The 21,248-nt window shown below is 39.3% G+C and overlaps 1 protein-coding gene across 3 annotated transcripts in view; it reads left to right on the top strand.

The window, feature by feature from the left end:
- The window catches only part of bmp1a (bone morphogenetic protein 1a), a 129,854-nt gene extending 114,287 nt beyond the window's left edge, over positions 1 to 15,567 (top strand). The window contains exons 16-20 of one of the 3 annotated variants that reach the window (XR_012383809.1): positions 1 to 937; positions 1,104 to 2,231; positions 5,160 to 5,373; positions 6,904 to 7,154; positions 14,563 to 15,512. The exon at positions 1 to 937 is cut by the window's left edge and continues 81 nt beyond it. Coding sequence is in view for 2 of the 3 variants with exons in the window: in XM_017357365.4 (XP_017212854.1) it covers positions 1 to 45; positions 2,104 to 2,231; positions 5,160 to 5,373; positions 6,904 to 7,154; positions 14,563 to 14,700 (776 nt within the window). In the remaining variant the exon portion in view is untranslated. 3 annotated transcript variants of the gene reach the window in all.
- The last annotated feature ends 5,681 nt before the right edge of the window (positions 15,568 to 21,248 follow it).

Raw genomic sequence — 21,248 nt, 5'->3', positions numbered from 1 at the left:
GGAGCGGCTTCGTCCTGCATGAGAACAAACACGACTGCAAAGAGGGTGACACACACACACGCGCACACACACACACAAACACAGATAGATAGACAAAAAGATACACACACACACACACACATAGACACACACAGACAAAAAGGCAATATAGTTGATGTTAATTAATGCATTCACCAATTGATAGGAATCTGTGTGTGTGTGTGTGCGTGCGTGTGTGTGTGTGTGCTCGCTGTGTGTTCAGTCTTGTTTTATTTGATCAGTGTATGAGTGCTCAGAAAGCTTCTCTATTGATTTCAGCTCACTGACATTAACCAGCGTCTGGATATTTTTAGAGACGCCTTCCTCTTGTGCGCAGGAATAGAACCAGTGTGATGTGTGTGTGTGTGTGTGTGTGATGTGTGTGTGAGAATGAGTATTATGAGGAACGGGTGTTGGAGAAGCAGAAGCAGCAGTGGATCTCAGCGTCTGTGTGTGTGCGTGTGCCTGCTTCTGTGTGTGCACATACATATGTGTGTGCATGCATATGTATGTGTGTTCGTGTGAGTGTGCAATCGCATGTGTGTGTGTGTGTGTTTGACAGTGTATGGGTGTGTATATATGTGTGTGCATGTGCCTATGTAAGTGTGTGTGTGTGCATTTGAGAGTGTATGTGTGTGTTTATGCGTGTGTCCATGTGTGTTTGTGCAGGTGCAAGTGTGTTAGAGTGCACAGGTGTGTGTGTGTGTGTGTGTGTGTGTGTTTGTGTGTGTGTGTGTGTTTGACAGTGTATGGGTGTGTATATATGTGTGTGCATGTGCCTATGTAAGTGTGTGTGTGTGTGTGTGTGTGTGCATTTGAGAGTGTGTGTGTGTTTGTTTATGCGTGTGTCCATGTGTGTTTGTGCAGGTGTAAGTGTGTGTGAGAGTGCACAGGTGTGTGTGTGTGTGTGTGTGTGTGTGTGTGTGTGTGTGTGTGTGTGTTTGACAGTGTATGAGTGTGTATATATGTGTGTGCATGTGCCTATGTAAGTGTGTGTGTGTGTGTGCATTTGAGAGTGTATGTGTGTGTTTATGCGTGTGTCCATGTGTGTTTGTGCAGGTGTAAGTGTGTGTGAGAGTGCACAGGTGTGTGTGTGTTTGACATTGTATGAGTGTGTATATATGTGTGTGCATGTGCCTATGCAAGTGTGTGTGTGTGTGCATTTGAGAGTGTATGTGTGTGTTTATGCGTGTGTCCATGTGTGTTTGTGCAGGTGTGCGTGTGTGTGAGAGTGCACAGGTGTGCGTGTGTGTGTTTGTGTATGTATGTGCATGTGGGTAGTGTGTGGGTGCATATGTGAGTGTGTTTGGGAGTAAAAAGGATGTGCAGGTGTGTGTGTGCGCATATGTGAGTGTGTTTCTGAGTGTAAAGGTGTGTATGTGTGTGTATGCGCCTGTGTCTGTGCATATGTGTGTGCATGTGCACGTGCACGCATGTGAGTGTGTTTTAAGAGTGTAAGGGTGTGTATGTGTGTCTGTGTGTGCATGTTTAAGAGTGTGTCTGAATGTGTGTGCGTGTGTCTGTCTGTGTGTGCGCACCTAAGTGTGTGTGTGTGTGTGCGTGCATGCATGCATACATACATGTGCATGTGTGCCTGTTTGTGTGTGTGTGAGCATGTGTGTACATGTGCATACAGATGTGTGTGTGTAGCTGTGTGAACATATATAAGTGCATGTGTGTGCATGTGCATGAGTGTGTTTAAGAGTGTAAGGGTGTGTATGTGTGTTTGTGTGTGCATGTTTAAGAGTGTGTCTGAATGTGTGTGCGTGTGTCTGTCTGTGTGTGCGCACCTAAGTGTGTGTGTGTGTGTGCGTGCATGCATGCATACATACATGTGCATGTGTGCCTGTTTGTGTGTGTGTGAGCATGTATGTACATACAGGTGTGTGTGTGTAGCTGTGTGTACATATATAAGTGCATGTGTGTGCATGTGCACGAGTGTGTTTAAGAGTGTAAGGGTGTATATGTGTGTGCGCGTGTCTGTAATTGTGTCTCAGAGTATAAAGGTGTGTGTGTGTTTGTTTGAGAGTGTGAGGATGTGTGTGTGCGTCATGTGTGATCACGTGTTGTTGGTGTCTCTTGCAGCCGGCTGTGATCATGTTGTGAACAGTGTGAGTGGGACCATCACCAGCCCCAACTGGCCAGATAAATACCCCAGTAAGAAGGCCTGCACCTGGGCTCTCTCCACCACGCCAGGACACCGCATCAAAATAGTACGTAGTGTTCAGAGCAGAGTCTGCTTCCATATTCATCACAGTACAGCCTGTTATTACACTGTAGAGCCAGCACGACCTTCAGCTGACCCTCAACAGCTTTAGGTAGTGCTCCAGACCAGCTGAGTGGACACACTGCGTGCATTACAGCAACACTGAACACAGATAAATAAAGGAAAGGATGACCTTTGGAAGGAAAAGAGACCATCAGAGTTTCATCCATCTGTCCAATTTTCTGTTCATTTCTCCACTCATTCCATTCATCTGTCCATCCTTAATTCATCCATATATGTCCACTTTACTTCAACCTTTCAGTTTATCTCTCCATTTATCTTTCTATCTATCCATCATTTGTTTGTCCATCAATTCATTCATCCATCCCCCCATCATCCATCTTTCTGTTGTTACATCCATCCGTCCATCCATCCATCCATCCATCCATCCATCCATCCGTGTGTCCGTCCGTCCATCCATCCGTCCGTCGATTCGTCTATCCATCCATAAATCCATCCATCCATCATCCATCTTTTAGTTCTATCCATCCATCTGTCCGTCCGTCCATCAATCCATCTATTTGTCCATCCATCCATCCATCCATCATCTATCTTTCTGTTGTTCTATCCATCCGTCCATCCATCCATCCATCCATCCGTCAATCCATCCATCCATCCATCATCATCTTTCTGTTGTTCCTTCCATCCATCCATCCATCCATCCGTGCATTCATCCATCATCCATCTTTCTGTTGTTCCATCCATATATCCATCCATCCATCCCTCCATCATCTATCTTTCTGTTGTTCTATCCATCCATCTGTCCATCTATCCGTCCATCCATCCATCCATCCATCCATCCATCCATCATCATCTTTCTGTTGTTACTTCCATCCATCCATCCATCATCCATCTTTCTGTTGTTCCATCCATATATCCATCCATCCATTTATCCATCCGTGCATCCATCCATCCATCCATCCATCCATCCATCCATCTATCCATCTTTCTGTTGTTCCATCATCCATCCATCCATTCATCCCTCATTTTGTCTATCCATCAATTTGTCTGTCTATCTTTCCATCCTTCATTATTTTTCTGCTCAGTCGTCATCCTTTTACCCATCCATTCCCACCCTCATCTATCTAAATATCAATTTAATTTTGAATTTTCTTTTCATGTTTGTTTATTCATCCATCAATTTATTTATTCATCTGTGCGTTCATTTGTCCATTTTTCTATGTATTTATAAGTGCATGCATCCATCCATCGGTCCGTGTGTTCATCCATCCATCCATCCATTCATCCATTTATCCATCCATCTGTCCATCCATCCATCAATTCATCCATCCATGTTTTCTTGTATTTATCAGTGCAGCCATCATCCATCCATCCATCCATCCATTCATCCATTTTTCTATGTATTTTTCATTGCAGCCATCTATCCATCCAACCAACCATCCATCCATCTTTCCAGATATTTTTTAGTACAGCCACTCATCCATCCATGTTCCAACCTTCCATCCATCCATCCATCTATCTGTTTGTCCACCCATCCATCCATTCGTCTGTCTGTTCGTCCATTTGTCCATCCATCCATCCATCTGTCCATCCATCCATCAATTCATCCATCCATGTTTTCTTGTATTTATCAATGCAGGCATCATCCATCCATCCATTCATCCATCCATCTATTCTTCCATTCATTCATTTTTCTATATATTTTTCATTGCAGCCATCTATCCATCCATCCATCCATCTTTCCAGATATTTTTTAGTCCAGCCATTCATCCATCCCTCTTCCATCCTTCAGTCCATTCATCCATCTGTCTGTCCATTTGTCCATCCATCCATCCATCCATCCATCCATCCATCCATCCATCCATCCATCCATCCATCCATCCGTCTGTTTATTCATCCATCCATCCATTCATCTATCCATCCATCTGTTTTTTTCATCCGTCCATCCATCTGTCTGTTTGTCACTTTGTCTATGCAGCCGTCCGTCCATCCGTCCAGCCATCCATCCATCCTTCCATCTATCCGCCCACCCATCCATCCACTAACCCACCCACCAATCCATCCATCCATCCATCCATCCATTTATCCATCTATCCATTTTCCTGTTCATCCATCTGCAGTCCATCATTCAGATACCCTATAGACTTCAAAAACTCCAAATGTAAACATTCAGAACTTTCATCTCTAGTTTCATCTCTAGACTTAGCTTTCCCCCATTGCACTGCCCCGTGTCTTGTCTTATTATTAAAAAAGAAAAAGTAGCCGAGTGTAAACCAGAAGACAGTGATGATTGCTTATTGAGCTTTTCTCTCATAAATGACATTTCGTCCTCGAGTTAAATGAAGTTCAGCCATTTGCTCTCTCTCCTCCACTGCTCTTTCCAATGCGTTTCTACACAAAAACAGATTCTGTGTGCGCAATCTTTTTGCATTCTGCTGTGCAATTGTTCCATGCTTTCAATTTTCAATATCCTCACTTATATTTCCACACATCTATAGCTGCGTTCCAAATAACACTTAAGCTTTTAAAAATCTGTAGATCTTGCATTTGTCTTTTTCTGAATCAAGCTTTTTTTTTCTCAGTTTAAAGGGCTAGTTCACCAAAAAAATGTATAAATGGCTTAGGTGGTTGAACACAAAAGAAGATATTACATTGGAAACCTGTAACTATTGACTTCCATAGTATTTATTTCCATAGTCTTATGGAAGTCAATGGTTACAGGTTTTCAACTTTTTTCAAAATATCTTCTTTTGTGTTTAACAGAAGAAACTCACACTCACTTGAGGAGGAGTAAACAGTGAGTAAATTTTCATTTTGAGTGAACAAACCCTTTAAACCGGTGCTAAGCAACTTCATCAATTATGCTAAACTGCTCGTCTGAGGTTCAGACTTTGACTTGAATCATTCATTTCAGGCTTTTAATGAAATCGACATGGAGCCTCATCTGGAATGTGCTTACGACCACATCGAGATTTATGACGGCCGGGATAGTAAAGCACAGAGTCTCGGACGCTACTGCGGCACCAAGAAACCTCAACCCATCATATCCACCGGAAACAAGATGTTCATCCGCTTCTTCTCGGATAACTCGGTGCAGAAGAAAGGCTTCGAGGCTTCCCATACTGCAGGTCAGCACACCAGTATAACCTGAATGTACACTACTAATACATACTGGAATAATGTGGCATTTCTTATAATGTGAAAGTATAAATCAATAAGCTATAAATGCAGTGAAATGTCTCATTCATAACAACAGACTGTAGTAAAATCGCTGAACAAGATGCATGAGGAAGTCATTTGAGACAATTAATAAGTTAATAATGACTTTTGATAATATTAATAACTACACTCACCGGCCACTTTATTAGGTACACGTGTCCAACTGCTAGTTAATGCAAATTTGTAATCAGCCAATCACATGGCAGCAACTCAATGCATTTAGGCGTGCAGACATGATCAAGATGATCTGCCGCAGTTCAAACCGAGCATCAGAAGAGAGGTGATTTAAGTGACTTTGAACATGGTTGTTGGTGTCAGACAGGCTGGTCTGAGTATTTCAGAAACTGCTGATCTACTGGGATTTTCACGCACAACCATCTCTAGGGTTTACAGAGAATGGTCTGAGAAAGAGAAAATATCTAATGAGCGGCAGTTCTGTGGGCGCAGATGCCTTGTTGACGCCAGAGGTCAGAGGAGAATGGCCAGACTGGTTCCAGCTGATAGAAAAACAATAGCTCAAATAAGCACTCATTACAACCGAGTACTCACCAAAACTGAACAATAAAAGAATGGAGAAACATTACCTGGTCTCCATTTCTACTGCCACATTTGGATGGTCGGGTCAGAATTTGGAGTCAGCAACATGAAAGCATGGATCCATCCTGCCTTGTATGAATGGTTCAGGCTGGTGGTGGTGGTGTAATGGTGTAGGAGATAATTTCTTGGTACACTTTGGGCTTAATAGTAGACAATGAGTTCACTGTACTCAAATGGCCTCCACAGTCACCAGAGCTCAATCCAATAGAGCACATTTGGGATGTGGTGGAACAGGAGATTCACATCATGGATGTGCAGCCGACAAATCTGCAGCCAACTGCGCGATGCTATCATGTCAATATGGAGCAAAATCTCTGAGGAATATTTCTAGTACCCTTTTGAATCTATGCCACTAAGGGTTAAGGCAGTTCTGAGGGCAAAAGTGGGTCCAACCCAGTGCCAGTAAAGTGTACCTAATAAAGTGGCCGGTGAGTGTATAAACCGCATACTTCTGATTATGTCACTATGCTGATACACAGGCATTTGTAGCTCCGCCCTCGTTTAAAATATGCATCTCATTTGAATTTAAAGCGAGAGTCACCAAAACGACACAATTAGGATCGAAGCCTAAAAGGATCAGTTTCAGAGAGTTGTAAAATGTTATTTGTGTGTATTTTGAGCTGAATCTTCATACACTCCAGGGACATCAGAGACCTATTTTACAGCTTATAAAAATAGACATAATAGGTCCCCTTTAAATCCATTACAATTGCCATTGAAAGTATTCTTTACCCCTGCACATTCTAGCAGCAGCTAGCTGTGGTTTTTATATTTGATGTGCGGTGCAATTCATTGTGAGGCACGATTTACCTCACGCCTTGATTTCCCTGTGTGTTCTGCAGAGTGCGGAGGGCGTCTGAAAGCGGAGGTGAAGACTAAAGACCTCTATTCTCATGCCCAGTTTGGTGATAATAACTACCCCGGGGCATCGGACTGTCAGTGGGTGATCACAGCAGAGAAGGGCTACGGCGTGGAGCTCATCTTCCAGACCTTTGAAATCGAGGAGGAGGCCGACTGTGGCTACGATTACATGGAGCTGTTCGACGGAGCCGACACCAAATCACCCAGACTCGGACGCTACTGCGGATCAGGGGTAAAGCACATGTATACATTCGCTACAGGAAAATCAGCACAAAAACCTCAAGGGACAGGTTTAAATGTGTGTGCCATATTGAGCAAAATTGGAACTTTTGGATATTAGGTGTAAGGGGTGGAGCTATAATCCATTACGCGGATGGGGTGGAGCTATTGAGCGCTAAGGTTGGATTACTTAATTTATTTTCAATTGTTGAACCAAAATTCTCCTATGTAAGTGATTATGTCACCTTCCGAGGGTGAATGCTGTTGTTAATACTGCCAGTAGGTGGCAGCAATTGAGTGAATCGTTCATTCCAATGATTTGGTCAAAAGGGCTGATTGATTAGAAACAAAGCAAGTGGCAAGTTGCGTCCTAAATCACTCACTATACACTAGGGTTATCACGATACTGGATTTCGTTACCAATCAATACTGAATTTTTTTTAATTTCCTGCTAACATTTGAACGTGTTCTTAAACATCGCTGATTTGCCGTTGTGTTCATGTGCTCAGCAGAAATGACTGTGATTGGTTGGTGAAGGTCATCAGTTCACTGCTGTTTACTGAGTGTAACCACAGAGACAGAAACACTGGAGCGTTTTAAAGTCACGTCGATCAGCTGGTCTGTTTATAAGCTGACATATGAGCTATCCGCTGATGAATCGACTGATTTTTGCGGCTTTAAAATGCTCCAGTGTCCTTGTATATGTAGTATCAAACAAACCCTGTAGAAAGCAAACAGACAATATGTGTCTAAAGAGTAACTTACTTAATATGAACTTGTTTGTTGAATTTTTGTATAAAATGTATATCACATTTATAATCATACTTCATATTATTTACTATGATTGTTTTTATTATTATTTATTTTGTTTTATTCATTATTTTGACTCATTAATTTATTTAATTACATAACGTTTACTTGGTATGGAGCCAAATCAGTCTTAAAAATAATACATTTACAATTCACAATTCACATTTACAAAATGTAATATGTTAATTCCAAACGCTATTTGTAAATATGCAAAACTAATTGGTAAATTCAAAACACAATTTATTCATGCCAAATCGAATTCGTTAATTCAATACACAATTCATAATTGCGCAAATCCCATTCGTAAATTTAAAAGACAATTTTTTAATGCAAAATCAAATTCGTAGATTTAAAACACAATTCATAAATGCGCAAATCCAATTCATAAATTCAAAACACAATTCATAAATACGCAAATCCAATTCGTAAATTCAAAACGCAATTTATAAATGAGCAAATCCAATTCGTAAATTCAAAACACAATTCATAAATGCGCAAATCCAATTCATAAATTCAAAAATCAATTCATAAATGAGCAAATCCAATTCATAAATTCAAAACACAACTCATAAATGCGCAAATCCAATTCATAAATTCAAAACACGATTCATAAATGCGCAAATCCAATTCGTAAATTCAAAACGCAATTCATAAATGAACAAATCCAATTCGTAAATTCAAAACGCTATTCATAAATGAGCAAATCCAATTCATAAATTCAAAACAATTCATAAATGCGCAAATCCAATTCGTAAATTCAAAACACAAATCATAAAAACGCAAATCGAATTCTCAAATGCGAAACACAATTCATAATGCGCAGATCCCATTCGTAAATTCAAAACAGAATTCATAATGCGCAAATCCAATTTGTTAATTCAAAGCGCAAATCATAAATACGCAAATCCAATTCGTAATTCAAAACACAATTCATAATGGACAAATCCAATTCGTAAATTCAAAACGCAATTCATAAATATGCAAATAGAATTCGTAAATTCAAAACATCATTTAAAATGCGCAAATCCAATTCGTAAATTCAAAACACAATTCATTGCAGCTGTTTCCGCCCCTAACTTTACTTGAGTAAAAGTACACATATTTAAATGTACTCAAAAAGCACTCGTTACCCAATCATTTTACTCAAGTAAATGTAACTCGATACTACCCACCTCTGGTAAACGGGGCCTATGACTTTTGCCCAGTATTGTGTATCAGCTGTTATTGTGATACTGCCGATGGCCTTCTTATCGACTGAGAGATTAGTTTGACTTAAATGGAGAGGACAGTGCACATTTGTCTCTATCGAGTTTTGGTAACTTGCCATTTAATGCACACTTTGAATCCGACGCAACTGATAATTTACTAACAGCAGGAGAAAGTGTCCCCCGAGCGACATGAGCTTAAGTGTGCTGCCGCATTAGGCCGTCACAGCCCAAAATAACCCATTAGGCTTGAACGGAGAAGAAACACACTCTCAAGCTCTTAACATCTTCCAGACTGTTTGCCGCACAATGCCAAATACTCTGAAATTGTATCCAATCCTTTGAGAGACTGCATTTAATTGTGCTTCTCTATATGCCTATTTTATTTAGTTCGTCCAAATGATGAAAACAGTGTCCAAATCCGATTTTTTTTTTTTTTTTTTTTTTTTTTTTTTTTTTTTTAGTATGTAAGAAGATGGTGATAAAACAAAATACTGTTAACTATCAACAACAACAGATGACCATGTCCAAAAGCGTTTGGGTTAAAGGGATAGTTCACGCAAAAATGACAAAATGTTTTTTACTCAAGCTTTACTTGAGTCAAACCTTGAGAACACAATAGAAGATATTTCGAAACATGCTAAAACCCTGTAACCATTGACTTCTATTGTATTGGATTTTCCTACTGTGGAAGTCAATGGTTACAGGTTTTCAGCATGTTTCAAAATATCTTCTTTTGTGTTCTCATAAAGAAACTCATATAGGTTTATATCAAGTAAAGCTCAAGTAAATGACAGACTTCCTTTTTGGGTGAACTATCCCTTTAACGCAAACACTTTTCGACATGGTCATCTGTTGTTGTTGAAGTTACGAGTACTTTGTTTTATCTCCAGCTTCTTACGTACTGAAAAATGGATTTGGACACTGTTTAACTAAATAAAATGGGTATTGGATCTCAAAGTCTGTCATTTACTCGAGCTTTACTTGATTAAAGCTTTTATGAGAACACAAAAGAAATTATTTTGAAACATGCTGAAAACTGGTAACCATTGACTTCCATTGTATTTGTTTTAAGTCAAGTGGATGTCGATGGTTGTCAGCTTTCTTTTTTGTGTTCAACAAACTTGGAACCACTCGAGTAAGAGTAAATATAGTGAGTAAATGTTAATTTGTGGGTATACTGTCCTTTTAAAAGAATACATTTATGCTACTATAAATATAAAAACTTTTTTTTTTGTTAGAACTAGGAGTAGCAGAGTCTATATAAACTTTGTAGCACACAAGTGTCTAAACGTTTGCATTATTTCACAGTTGCTATAACTATTATAGATGGGAATTGAGTAGTTTGCGCTTTAAAACGTGCCACATATTCTCTATAGGAGACGGATCGGGACTGCAGGCAGGCCAGTCAATTACCTGTATCCTCGTCCTCCGCAGCCAGAATGTGGTTTTGCGTTCACTTGTTGAATTTAGAAATCACTTATTTCTGAGTTTATTTGTGTTTTCAATTATCTCCCAACTTTTTCTGATTTGGGGTTGTATATTAGGAAATATTTTTTTAAACAAACAAAAATATTGCCTTGTTATTAGAAATAATAACCCAAAATTTAGTGAGTTTTGCCTTAAATCAAGGTAAATAATCTGCCAATGGTGTAAGCAAAATAATATTGTTTTTAATTTTGATGTGAGATGATTTTGCTTACCCCATTGGCAGATTATTTTACATGTTTTAAGCAAAAAACTCACTTAATTTTGGCTTATTATTTCTATAAACAAGACAATTTGTTTAGCTTGTCTGGAAAGTCTTCCTTGATTTTAGAATTTTTAGATAATTAGACTAGAATATTTACATATGTAAAATATATTAAATATTAAATCATATTAAATAATATTAAATAATAAATATTTACAGTGTAGGAACTAAGCCTGGTGGCTTGTACCTATGGTTGAGGTCCTAAAACCTACTAATTCAATAGCCCTGAATAAACTGAAGCTGCATATAAATGTCCGATTTGGCAGAAAATGTTCAGTCAATTGCAATGGATTTTGTGATCAGCCTAAACCACAAATCCAATAAAGAAGCAGCATTTTTGTTCAGCCTTCGTTGTTGGGAGCACACTTATTATTTATATCAACTTAAAATATTGACTTTGGATGCTAGCTCACTATAACTGACGCAAAAGACAACAATCAAGGCTGGAATACGCCACACGACACATTTATTTTCATAATGGACGGGACGAGGCTTTTGTATTGCAATGCTGAATGATAAAATACTGTAACCTTACAAATTTAAAGGGATAGTTCACCCTAAAATGTACTCACTAAATACCCACCCTCAAGTCGTTACAAACCGTTAAATGTTTATAATACACAAAAGAAAATATGAAGAGTTTAGATGCAAAAACCCTTAGTACCGTCTGACATTATTAGCTAAGATAAGCATTTTCCTCAGGAATGTAATTTTCATTGTCTTTAGAGTAAAATAGCTGAACGTAAACATAGGAGGTTAAGAAAAATGCAAGGTTTAGAGGACATTTTTAGACGGCATTTACAAGTTTTTGCATCTGAACTATTCATAAACAGTTGAGGTCTGAATTATCAGCCACCCCCCCCCCCCCCCTGTTTATTTTTCCCCCAGTTTTTGTTTAACAGAAAGAAGATTTTTTTTCAACACATTTCTAAACATAATAGTTTTAATAACTGGTTCAAGTGTGTTTAATATGCATAGCAACTGAAATCTGCAGGAAGGTGGCTCTCTAGGAACAGGGTTGGCCACCCCTGCTGTAGGCTATCGAAAAATGTATAGCTTAGGGGGCTAATAATTTTGACAATTGAAAAAAAAATGTAAAAACTGCTTTTATTCTAGCCGAAATAAAACAAATAAGACTTTCCCCAGAGGAAAAAATATTATCATACATACTGTGAAAATGTCCTTGCTCTGTTTAACGTCATTTGGGAAATATTTAAAAACTAAATAAAATTCAAAGGGGGGCTAATAATTCTGACTTTAACTGTATAAATATATTTTTATTGAATGTTTTTTTTGTGTGCAAAAACAATAATATAATATCCGTCATTCATATAATTTGAAACCTGACCCAACATGAAAAATTATTTAAAAAAATAAGTTAATTAATTAAATAAAATACAAAAAAATGGACACAAAATACTAAATTATTTTACAAAAAATGTAATTTTTTATGTCCAGGCTGAGTCTAACTGGCAAAAAGAACATATTTTGAAGAAGGCGAAAACCTGTAACCACTGACTTCCACAGTAGGATAAATGAATACTATGGAAGTCAATGGTTGCAGATTCAAAGCTGTCACTTGACTCTCTTAACCGATGTTCAGTTATGCGAAACATGAACCAAATTATCAAATATAACAACGGAGCAATCAAATAATTAAGCTATAAAATGCTTTTAAAAACAGTGTTAAATTAATGTAAGAAAAATATGTTGTTTATGAATCCCAGATTTGATGTTGAACTTATTCAACCCAAAGCGGGAAATTCAACCAAGACAGGTTCTAATGAAGCACTTAAATGAGTTTGTCAGAGCCAGTTTTTTTATAGCCAGACTTTTGTCCCAAGTTCTGGCTCTTGTTTGTGCCTCTTGGTTCACTCAGGGCACTGAATTTCAAAGAAAAGTCCATCATCTGTATGGTATTAAAAGTGATGAGCTGATCCATTTGAGAGTGTCCTTGGCTGTGTTTTGGATCATTGTCTTGCTGAAATGTCCACCCTGGTTTCATCGTCATCCTCCTGCTAATGTAGATGTTGGACTGAAGCAGTATAGTATTCATTTACACTAAAGAAGGGCAGAGGAAAGAAGTACTGAGAGATTTCAGCTGCTGTCTGGGCCTTCACTGCCTTTCTACACCTCCCTTTCTTCATGTATTCAATACGTTTTCACTGCGTCATTTAGTTTTATTACACGTAACTTAATTTGTAAGATATTTAGTTTTGTTTTCTTTGCAGAAATGGATTTCTTTGGTTGTTACCAACATCCGCTGAAAGTTAACAAATACTTTAAAAACATTGCTAAAGTAATGTAAGAAAAATATGTTGTTTATAAGTCCCAGAATTGATGTTGGACTTATGGGGACTTATTCATCACTTCACTTAAATGAGGCCCCGTTTACACTAGTGCGTTTTTGTTTTAAAACGCATAAGTTTTGCTACGGTTACGCCATCCGTCCACACAACGCCGGAGTTCTCGAGCGCCGAAAACGGAGGGTTTTGAAAACACTGAAGAGGCCGTTTTCATTCTGAAACGCTTCTGCTCCGTCTTAGTGTGGATGAGGAAAAACGAAGACATCTGAAAACGGAGGCGGGACTGCTGAGATTCACTACCTGATTGGGGCTATTGTGTCATGGCCTTAGTCACTGTATCCTTCCCTTATTCGTCAAGCCTCTATCACATGACTATAACACATGGCTTTAACGCTACCGAAAGACAGTACTGTAAACAACAACATGGGCACAGAAATGGGAGCGTTGTTTGCACTATTGTTTGTTTTAGGCGGCATTGTGTTATTCATTTGTTACGTTTAGTACAACTCGACCTCGTCGTCTGTCCACAAAAATACCTCTCTTGCTTTCTTTGCCATTGCGTTTAATGTTCAACCGGCGTTTGTTGACTAACAATAACCAAATGCCGAGCATGGTGCATGCTTTCTGTTTATACTAGAACGCGCATGCCAAGAGTGCGCGAATGGTCACGTGATATACGTTTTTGGTGGCGTAGTGTGGACGGAGATATGTTCAAAGACGCTAGGTAACACTAGTGTGGACGCGGATCGTTTTTGATCTAAAACGCCGTTTTAAAACTAAAACGCACTAGTGTAAACAGGGCCTGAGTTTGTCTGAGCCAGTTTATCATATCCAGACTTTTGTCCCAAGTTCTGGCTCTTGTTTGTGCCTCTTGGTTCACTCAGGGCACTGAATTTCAAAGAAAAGTCCATCATCTGTATGGTATTAAAAGAGATGAGCTGATCCATTTGAGAGTTTCCTGGGCTGTGGTTTGGATCATTGTCTTGCTGAAATGTCCACGCTGGTTTCATCGTCATCCTCCTGCTAATGTAGATGTTGCTAACAGTCATTTACTCTGAGGAAGGGAAAAGGGTTGCTGAAGAACTACTGAGAGATTTCAGCTGCTGTCTGGGCCTTCACTACCTTTCTGCACCTTCCTTTCTTCATGTGTTCAATACTTTTAAATTGCCTCATTTCAACTTTACTTGTAGTTTTGTTCTCTTTGCATGTATGGATTTCTTTGGTTGTTACCAACATCAAGTTTACCAATTTCAAGTCAACATCACCTTTAGAAATATGTTTTCTGAGAAAAATGCAGACATGTTCAATACTTATTTTGCTTACATCCTTCTCTGTGCATCCATGCAGCCTCCAGAAGAGATCTACTCAGCCGGCGACTCCATCGTCATCAAATTCCACTCTGACGACACCATCAACAAGAAGGGCTTCCACGTGCGCTACACCAGCACCAAGTTTCAGGACACACTCCACTCCCGTAAGAAGTGACCCCTAGTGGCCGGGAGGGGCCGTGCAGGGCCTAGGGGGAAGCGAAAGGGCCCCAGGGGGAGGTCCTCGCCCATCGCTCGGAGCCCCCCGGCCGCCAGGAACACCCAGACTCGACGGACCAGCCGCAAGAACTCCAACCGCACCTCAGTAGTTCACAGGGGCTCTGGCATCCCCTACTGACTGTGAGGAGTAAAGCCATTTCGCAGTAGACCTTGTTTTTACCTTCTTTTTTTAAACGATTACATTCGTGGGCAAGATGTGGATTAGGGGAGGGGGGGTGGAAAGTATTCAGTCGCTGGATACCAACATAGGGGCGAAATCAAAAGGGAGGGTGGGAAGGGTGGGCATAGCTGATCTGGTTACTAGAATCCCACTTGTCGCCTTTTCATGAGCCGAGAGTGCATACACGAAGGAACTCCCGCAGGAGAACCAACCGGTCAACCAAACTCAAATAGTAGGAAGGGAGAAAGGGGCATTCGGGACGCAAGTTTCCAACGTTGAATGGAGAGATTCACTGCAGCGCTGTGGGGAAACAACCGTCTCTTCTTGACTCTTCATTGCCTTGTTCATGATGGCCACCGTGGGCCAGTTCCTGTGTCGTCACTTGAGCAAATGACACTGTATGTCAAAGAGATGCATGTGGTACAGCTTGAAGGAAATGTGGACGTGATGGTGGCACCAGCATTTGTAATGATAACCCGCTATTTCCCTGGCCAGTAGTCCAGAAGGTTCCCTGCCCCCCCCCAACGAAATGATCAATCTCTAGGAGGTTTTCCAGAAACAGTTATCATATTAAAAGACTTATAAACAAAGTGTGGCCCATGTCTGATGGATGTTAATTGCTTCTGCTTTAAAAAAAAACAAAAACAGAATGATATGTTGTCTATACTTCTTTTTTTAAGGTCCTGATTATGTGCTGCCTTCCTCGTCACAAATCAGGCAGGATAGGCGTTCTTTTGTCCTGAATTCCCAATGCTGTTTTCTTTTAATCCCAGCTTTTTTTTAGCATCTTTTATCGCACAATTTCTAGTTGTTTTGCAAAACAGTATGAAACCGGGCCTCAGTCAGGGTAGACTCCTAAAAAAGTAGAATTACCTGTAGACCTATTCAAGAGTTCACACTTAGCTGATAATCAATAAATCGTATTTGGCATGCTGTCCCGGGAGAGAGCCCTGAGCTCGTAATATCCTCGAGCCCGGGGCTCCCTCCCGTTAGAAGGGCGAGAGGGGAATTCGAGGTCAGGTAGGTCTTGAGAACTCCCCTGCTTGTCAACGTGAGAAGTTTAAACTAAGGTTGTATTGGGTGATAATTTGTTTTAGTCGATTGGCTGTGGTTTATGTTTTTGGACGGTGGGAGGAAACCGGGGAACCCGGGGAAAACCCATGCGAACACGGGGAGAACATGTAAACTCCACACAGAAACACCAGACCGCCCGATGGGGTTGGACCGGCGGTGTTCTTGCTGTGAGGCAACAGTGCTAGCCACTGGACCACCGTGTCGCCCGATCAGAAAAAGGGGGAGGATGTAGGGGTAGAAAGGGGTGGAGCTTCAAGACGAAGATAACTGGAGTGAAAAACTCAGGCTATTTATAATGCTTCCCTAATCATCTAATAGGGCTGATTACGGAGCTAACAAGGAGCCAGCCGTGTTGATTATAAGCACGTGATCCTCTCGAAATTAGTTTATGAATAAACCACACAAAGAGTTGCTTTGACCATGAAATGAAGATTCAGTCATGGTTTACCTCCCCCTCGTGTCATTCCAGACCTGCATGACTTACTTATCTTCGCAAATCACAAAAGAAGCTATGTTGCCCTTGTAGTCAAAGTCAAGAGGGGTCCGAAACGACATAATGATCGACCCTGGTGACTTTCATTGTGTGGGCAAAACAAATCTCTGGAAGTATTTTTCAGAGAGGGAATGAAGGAAAGAAAGACGTGATTTTTTTTTTAGGTGAACTACCAGATTTAGTAACACTTTTTATATTAGAATTTATTCGAATAGAGTTTATTTACTGAACTATAGGCCCTATAGTGGCAGTAAAAATAATTATCACTTGAAGGGGGTGCCATGACATGATGAATATGATTGAGATTTTAAGCATTTTTATAACAACTGTCTCATTCGCTTAGTTTTGTCATTTTAGATGTCTTTGTCATGACAACTTTAACCAAGACCTGTCATAAATCTGTCATAAACATAATCGTCATGAAGCGATTATAAGTGTGTCATGACTATTTTTCTGATCACTTTTTTTTTCCAGTGGAACTGAATGGACATCATTAAAATGTCTTATTAAACGTGTCAACACTTTGACCAAACATATGTGCCATTAACAATAATGACATTTTAATGACATTAAATTATTAACACTGTAGTTGAGGTCAAGAAAACATTAATAGCTTAATGCTGCGTTCACACCAGACACAGATGAAGCGTCAAGCGCGAGGGATTCACATGTTAGGTCATTGCAAATACACGAATAGACTTTCTATGGTGCATGATGCGAATGACGCATGAATGACGCGATTCGTGCAAATGAGATTTGCGTTTTGAAAAAGTTGTTGAAAATCTTGAAAGTCAAAAAAAGCGTAACTTTAACAGACGTTCACGCCGCATTACCCAATCACGGGCTTGCTCTTGTAGGGAAGTGATTATGATGTAGCGCCTGTTGTTGGTATCCCGAGGGGAAAATCCTTCTGCCGATACTGGACAACAGCTCAGTGTGAAGCATCATGCAGGTCCTGTTTATGGAGGAGTGGATGAACTCAGAGCTGGGTGCACCTCTGAAATCAGGATCTAGTGGACTCAGACGGCGAACGAATCTATGATGTTTTTCAGCCTTCCTAAAGCACATAAAGCCTCTACTATCTCAGTAAAATCCATGTTAGCCATTTAGCATTGAAGCTAGAGTCATCAAGCAAACAGAAGCCCCGCGTCTATTGTGAAGAGAATTTGACGCATGAATGAAGCGAGTAAACTCAAAATGTTCAAGCGTCTATTTATGTGCTAATAGCGTGATCTATTTGCGCGTGCCATGTCTGGTGTGAACTCGGCATTATAATAGCAATCATAATGGTTTCATGACAGTCATGTTTATGACAGATTTATGACATGCATTTTAACATGAAGACATCTCAAACAATGTCATCTTGCATTTCAAATGACATAACCGAGTGAATGATACAACGGCTTCTCGTTCATATTCATGACGTGTGTCATGTCATGATTATAAAGGGTTCATGACAGTCTTATCAACACCCCCTTCAAGTTACCAAAAAACCCAGCCTGATCTCACGAGGTACCTATTTTATGTTTGTTCAGTTTATTGGCTAATTCGTATGAATTCGTACAGAGTTCAGACATAAAAAAATATACGAATTTTAAAAGGAGGTGTGGCACCCAACCCCGCCTCAAAACCCAACCATCATTCGGGCATAAGCAAAACATACTAAAATTGTTTGAATGAGATTGTACGAATAAAAACGAATTAGCCACTAAATCAAAAAGTTACGAATTGCTGTACGATATCGCTGAAAAACCCGTATAAACGTTAGAATCAAAAAGCATCAATCATTTATGCGACAAAAAATTTAACCTTCCCATCAGAATTACTCTGGAGGATTATGAGGTAAACAATTAAGTACTTTTGCTAACCTCATGTCATTCGCAATTGCGAATAGTTCCGTTCATATAATGGAATCGTGCTAATAGCATGATCTTGCCGTGTCTGGTGTGAACTCGGCATTATAATAGCAATCATAATGGTTTCATGACAGTCATGTTTATGACAGATTTATGACATGCATTTTAACATGAAGACATTTCAAACAATGTCATATTGCATTTCAAATGACATAACCGAGTGAATGATACAACGGCTTCTCGTTCATATTCATGCTGTGTGTCATGTCATGATTATAAAGGGTTCATGACAGTCTTATCAACACCCCCTTCAAGTAAAGTTACCAAAAAACCCAGCCTGATCTCACGAGGTACCTATTTTATGTTTGTTCAGTTTATTGGCTAATTCGTATGAATTCGTACGAGTTCAGACATACAAAAATGTACGAATTTTAAAAGGAGGTGTGGCACCCAACCCCGCCCCAAAACCCAACCATCATTCGGGCATAAGCAAAACATACTAAAATTGTTTGAATGAGATTGTACGAATAAAAACGAATTAGCCACTAAATCAAAAAGTTACGAATTGCTGTACGATATCGCTGAAAAACCCGTATAAACGTTATAATCAAAAAGCATCAATCATTTATGCGACAAAAAATGTAAGCTTCCCATCAGAATTACTCTTTAGGATTATGAGGTAAACAATTAAGTACTTTTGCTAACCTCATGTCATTCGCAATTGCGAATAGTTCCGTTCATATAATGGAATTTGCTTTGGTCAAAAACATCACTTTGGTCCCTGTCGATTCATAGTATGTCCAAACACCAACCTTTCGTTTTACATCGAAGTAAGAATGGATGGAATGATACCATGGTGAGTACACAACTTTTCGATAAGCGAAGCCGTCAACTTATCGCATTAAATATGGCGCCAACTCTGACTGAGGTCCATTTTTACACCACCTGCTATGATATAGAGTTAACTCTAGAAGGGATTGTATTTTTTAACCAGTCTCCAGAAGCCCCATTGCTAGATAGATGTTGTTTTAACACAGTTGGCGAGGGGAAAAAAGCGCCAGTACTGTACCTCAGCATGTGGTAGAGTGGTGGGATGGTGCTATTTCAACTGCGCCCAGAGGAACTGCTCTGTCTCCATTGAAGTCCAGTTTTAGCAGGGAGAAAAACAGTGTTAGATGTGGGATAGTACCGAGTTTTGAGCTCTCCAGGGCCGATTATTAGATCTGAAGTGTTTCCAGGATCATCTTCATGAAGTTGGCATCTCTTCTAGACTTTTTAGTCCTCCTGCGTTTCATTGGTTGATATCATTTCACACCCGTTTGCCTTCGTGGGTTTACCTAAAAGCTCTTACAAATCTCAGGTTCAGCATATCTGATTGTCATGTACTCCCCAGCGAATCCTTTTAAGACGGCAGATTTGAAGATTTGGGATGCTGTTTTGACTTGGTCGGGGTTTGATTTGCTGTGATGCCTTCTTCCGTCTTTCAATCGGTTGACCTCAAGCCTCGAGTGCTGTGACCAAACGACTTGCTCAATGTACGGCCAGCAGTTTGCGCTAACTTGTATATCCTAGTTCTTCGCATCAATTCTTTGTGTGTTTGTGTGTCCGCCTATATTCAGTTTAGTATATCTGAACATTTATTTGTACATTTCGCTAATCGAATCGCATCCCATTGATGATTTTAATGCCTTGCTTGTTTCTTCCTGTTTGAAAAATGGTGTTTTGTGGGCAAAACAACAACACAGAAGAGAAGTTACCTCAGCATAATAGTGGATGCTTGATCTATTCACCCTGACCGGCCTTCCCACACAAGACTTTGGTATACATGTTTATGCATTTTATCATATGTATGTATGTAAATATGTATTCATCTAAACCATAGACAACTTGACAAGAGCTAATGTGTAACTGCAGGCAAAAAAAGATGCAATTTATTTATATTGTATAGTTAATTTTCACCTATGTACTGCACATAGTGATAAGTTCATCAAATGTTATATATATACTGTATATATATATATATATATATATATATATATATATATATATATATATATATATATATATATATATATATATATATATATATATATATATATATATATATATATATATATATTCCTTTTGAAATGCTTCATGTCACATTTGTCTTGTAGTCTCAGGAATTATGGACTGACCGTTTAATTGAATAAAAGCCCAAATATATCAATTCAAGTCCAGTAGTTAGCACGATATGTACGAAAGCTAATTAAACTCACCTTTAAATGCTTTCAGTGATGTTTTTTCTCTAATTTTAGCCGAACGCCGAAGGGAAAAGGAGTTCGTTTTATTATTTGTTGATGGTTTCTCAAGGTCTTGCGCTCACATTTAAGATTGATCGTTCTGATGACTTCTAAATAAACCGGGTATCAGTGTTGGATTTGCTCTATAACGGTTCATCAATTATGAATGGTCACCACAGTGCATTATTAATGCCTATCTACCCTTCCCAGCATTAAAAATTAAGCAGAATTGATGGGGAGAGCTAAATAAAGTTAGGTTTGAGGTGGGTTAGAGGACTAGCACGCCGAAAAAAAAAAATAAATGTAGGATGATGATGTTTGTTTTGCCTCAGAATTACTGTATATACACTGTTAAAAAATCTGTTGATCGAGTCTTTTTATTACATTTATTTACGCTCATGTGAGCTTGATCTCTGCTCTGTTGACTTCTGATGTTAAGAATTCATCTCTGCAGTTTAAAAAAGTGACTTTTATTGACATTTTAGTAGTTTGAAATAATATAAAAGACTAATATATACAGAATTAATGCTGTAATGTAACAGAAAAAAAGTATATTAGCACATTTTTGTACTGTAATTTACAAACCAGGCAATGTATGACTTTGTTAAAATCAAATTTGTC

The sequence above is a fragment of the Danio rerio genome, chromosome 8 (assembly GCF_049306965.1).
Source record: "Danio rerio strain Tuebingen ecotype United States chromosome 8, GRCz12tu, whole genome shotgun sequence".
NCBI classification, from domain to species: Eukaryota; Metazoa; Chordata; class Actinopteri; order Cypriniformes; family Danionidae; genus Danio; species Danio rerio.
The sequence above is the reverse complement of the archived record's forward strand: the minus strand, read 5'-3'. Positions and strand labels throughout refer to the sequence as shown.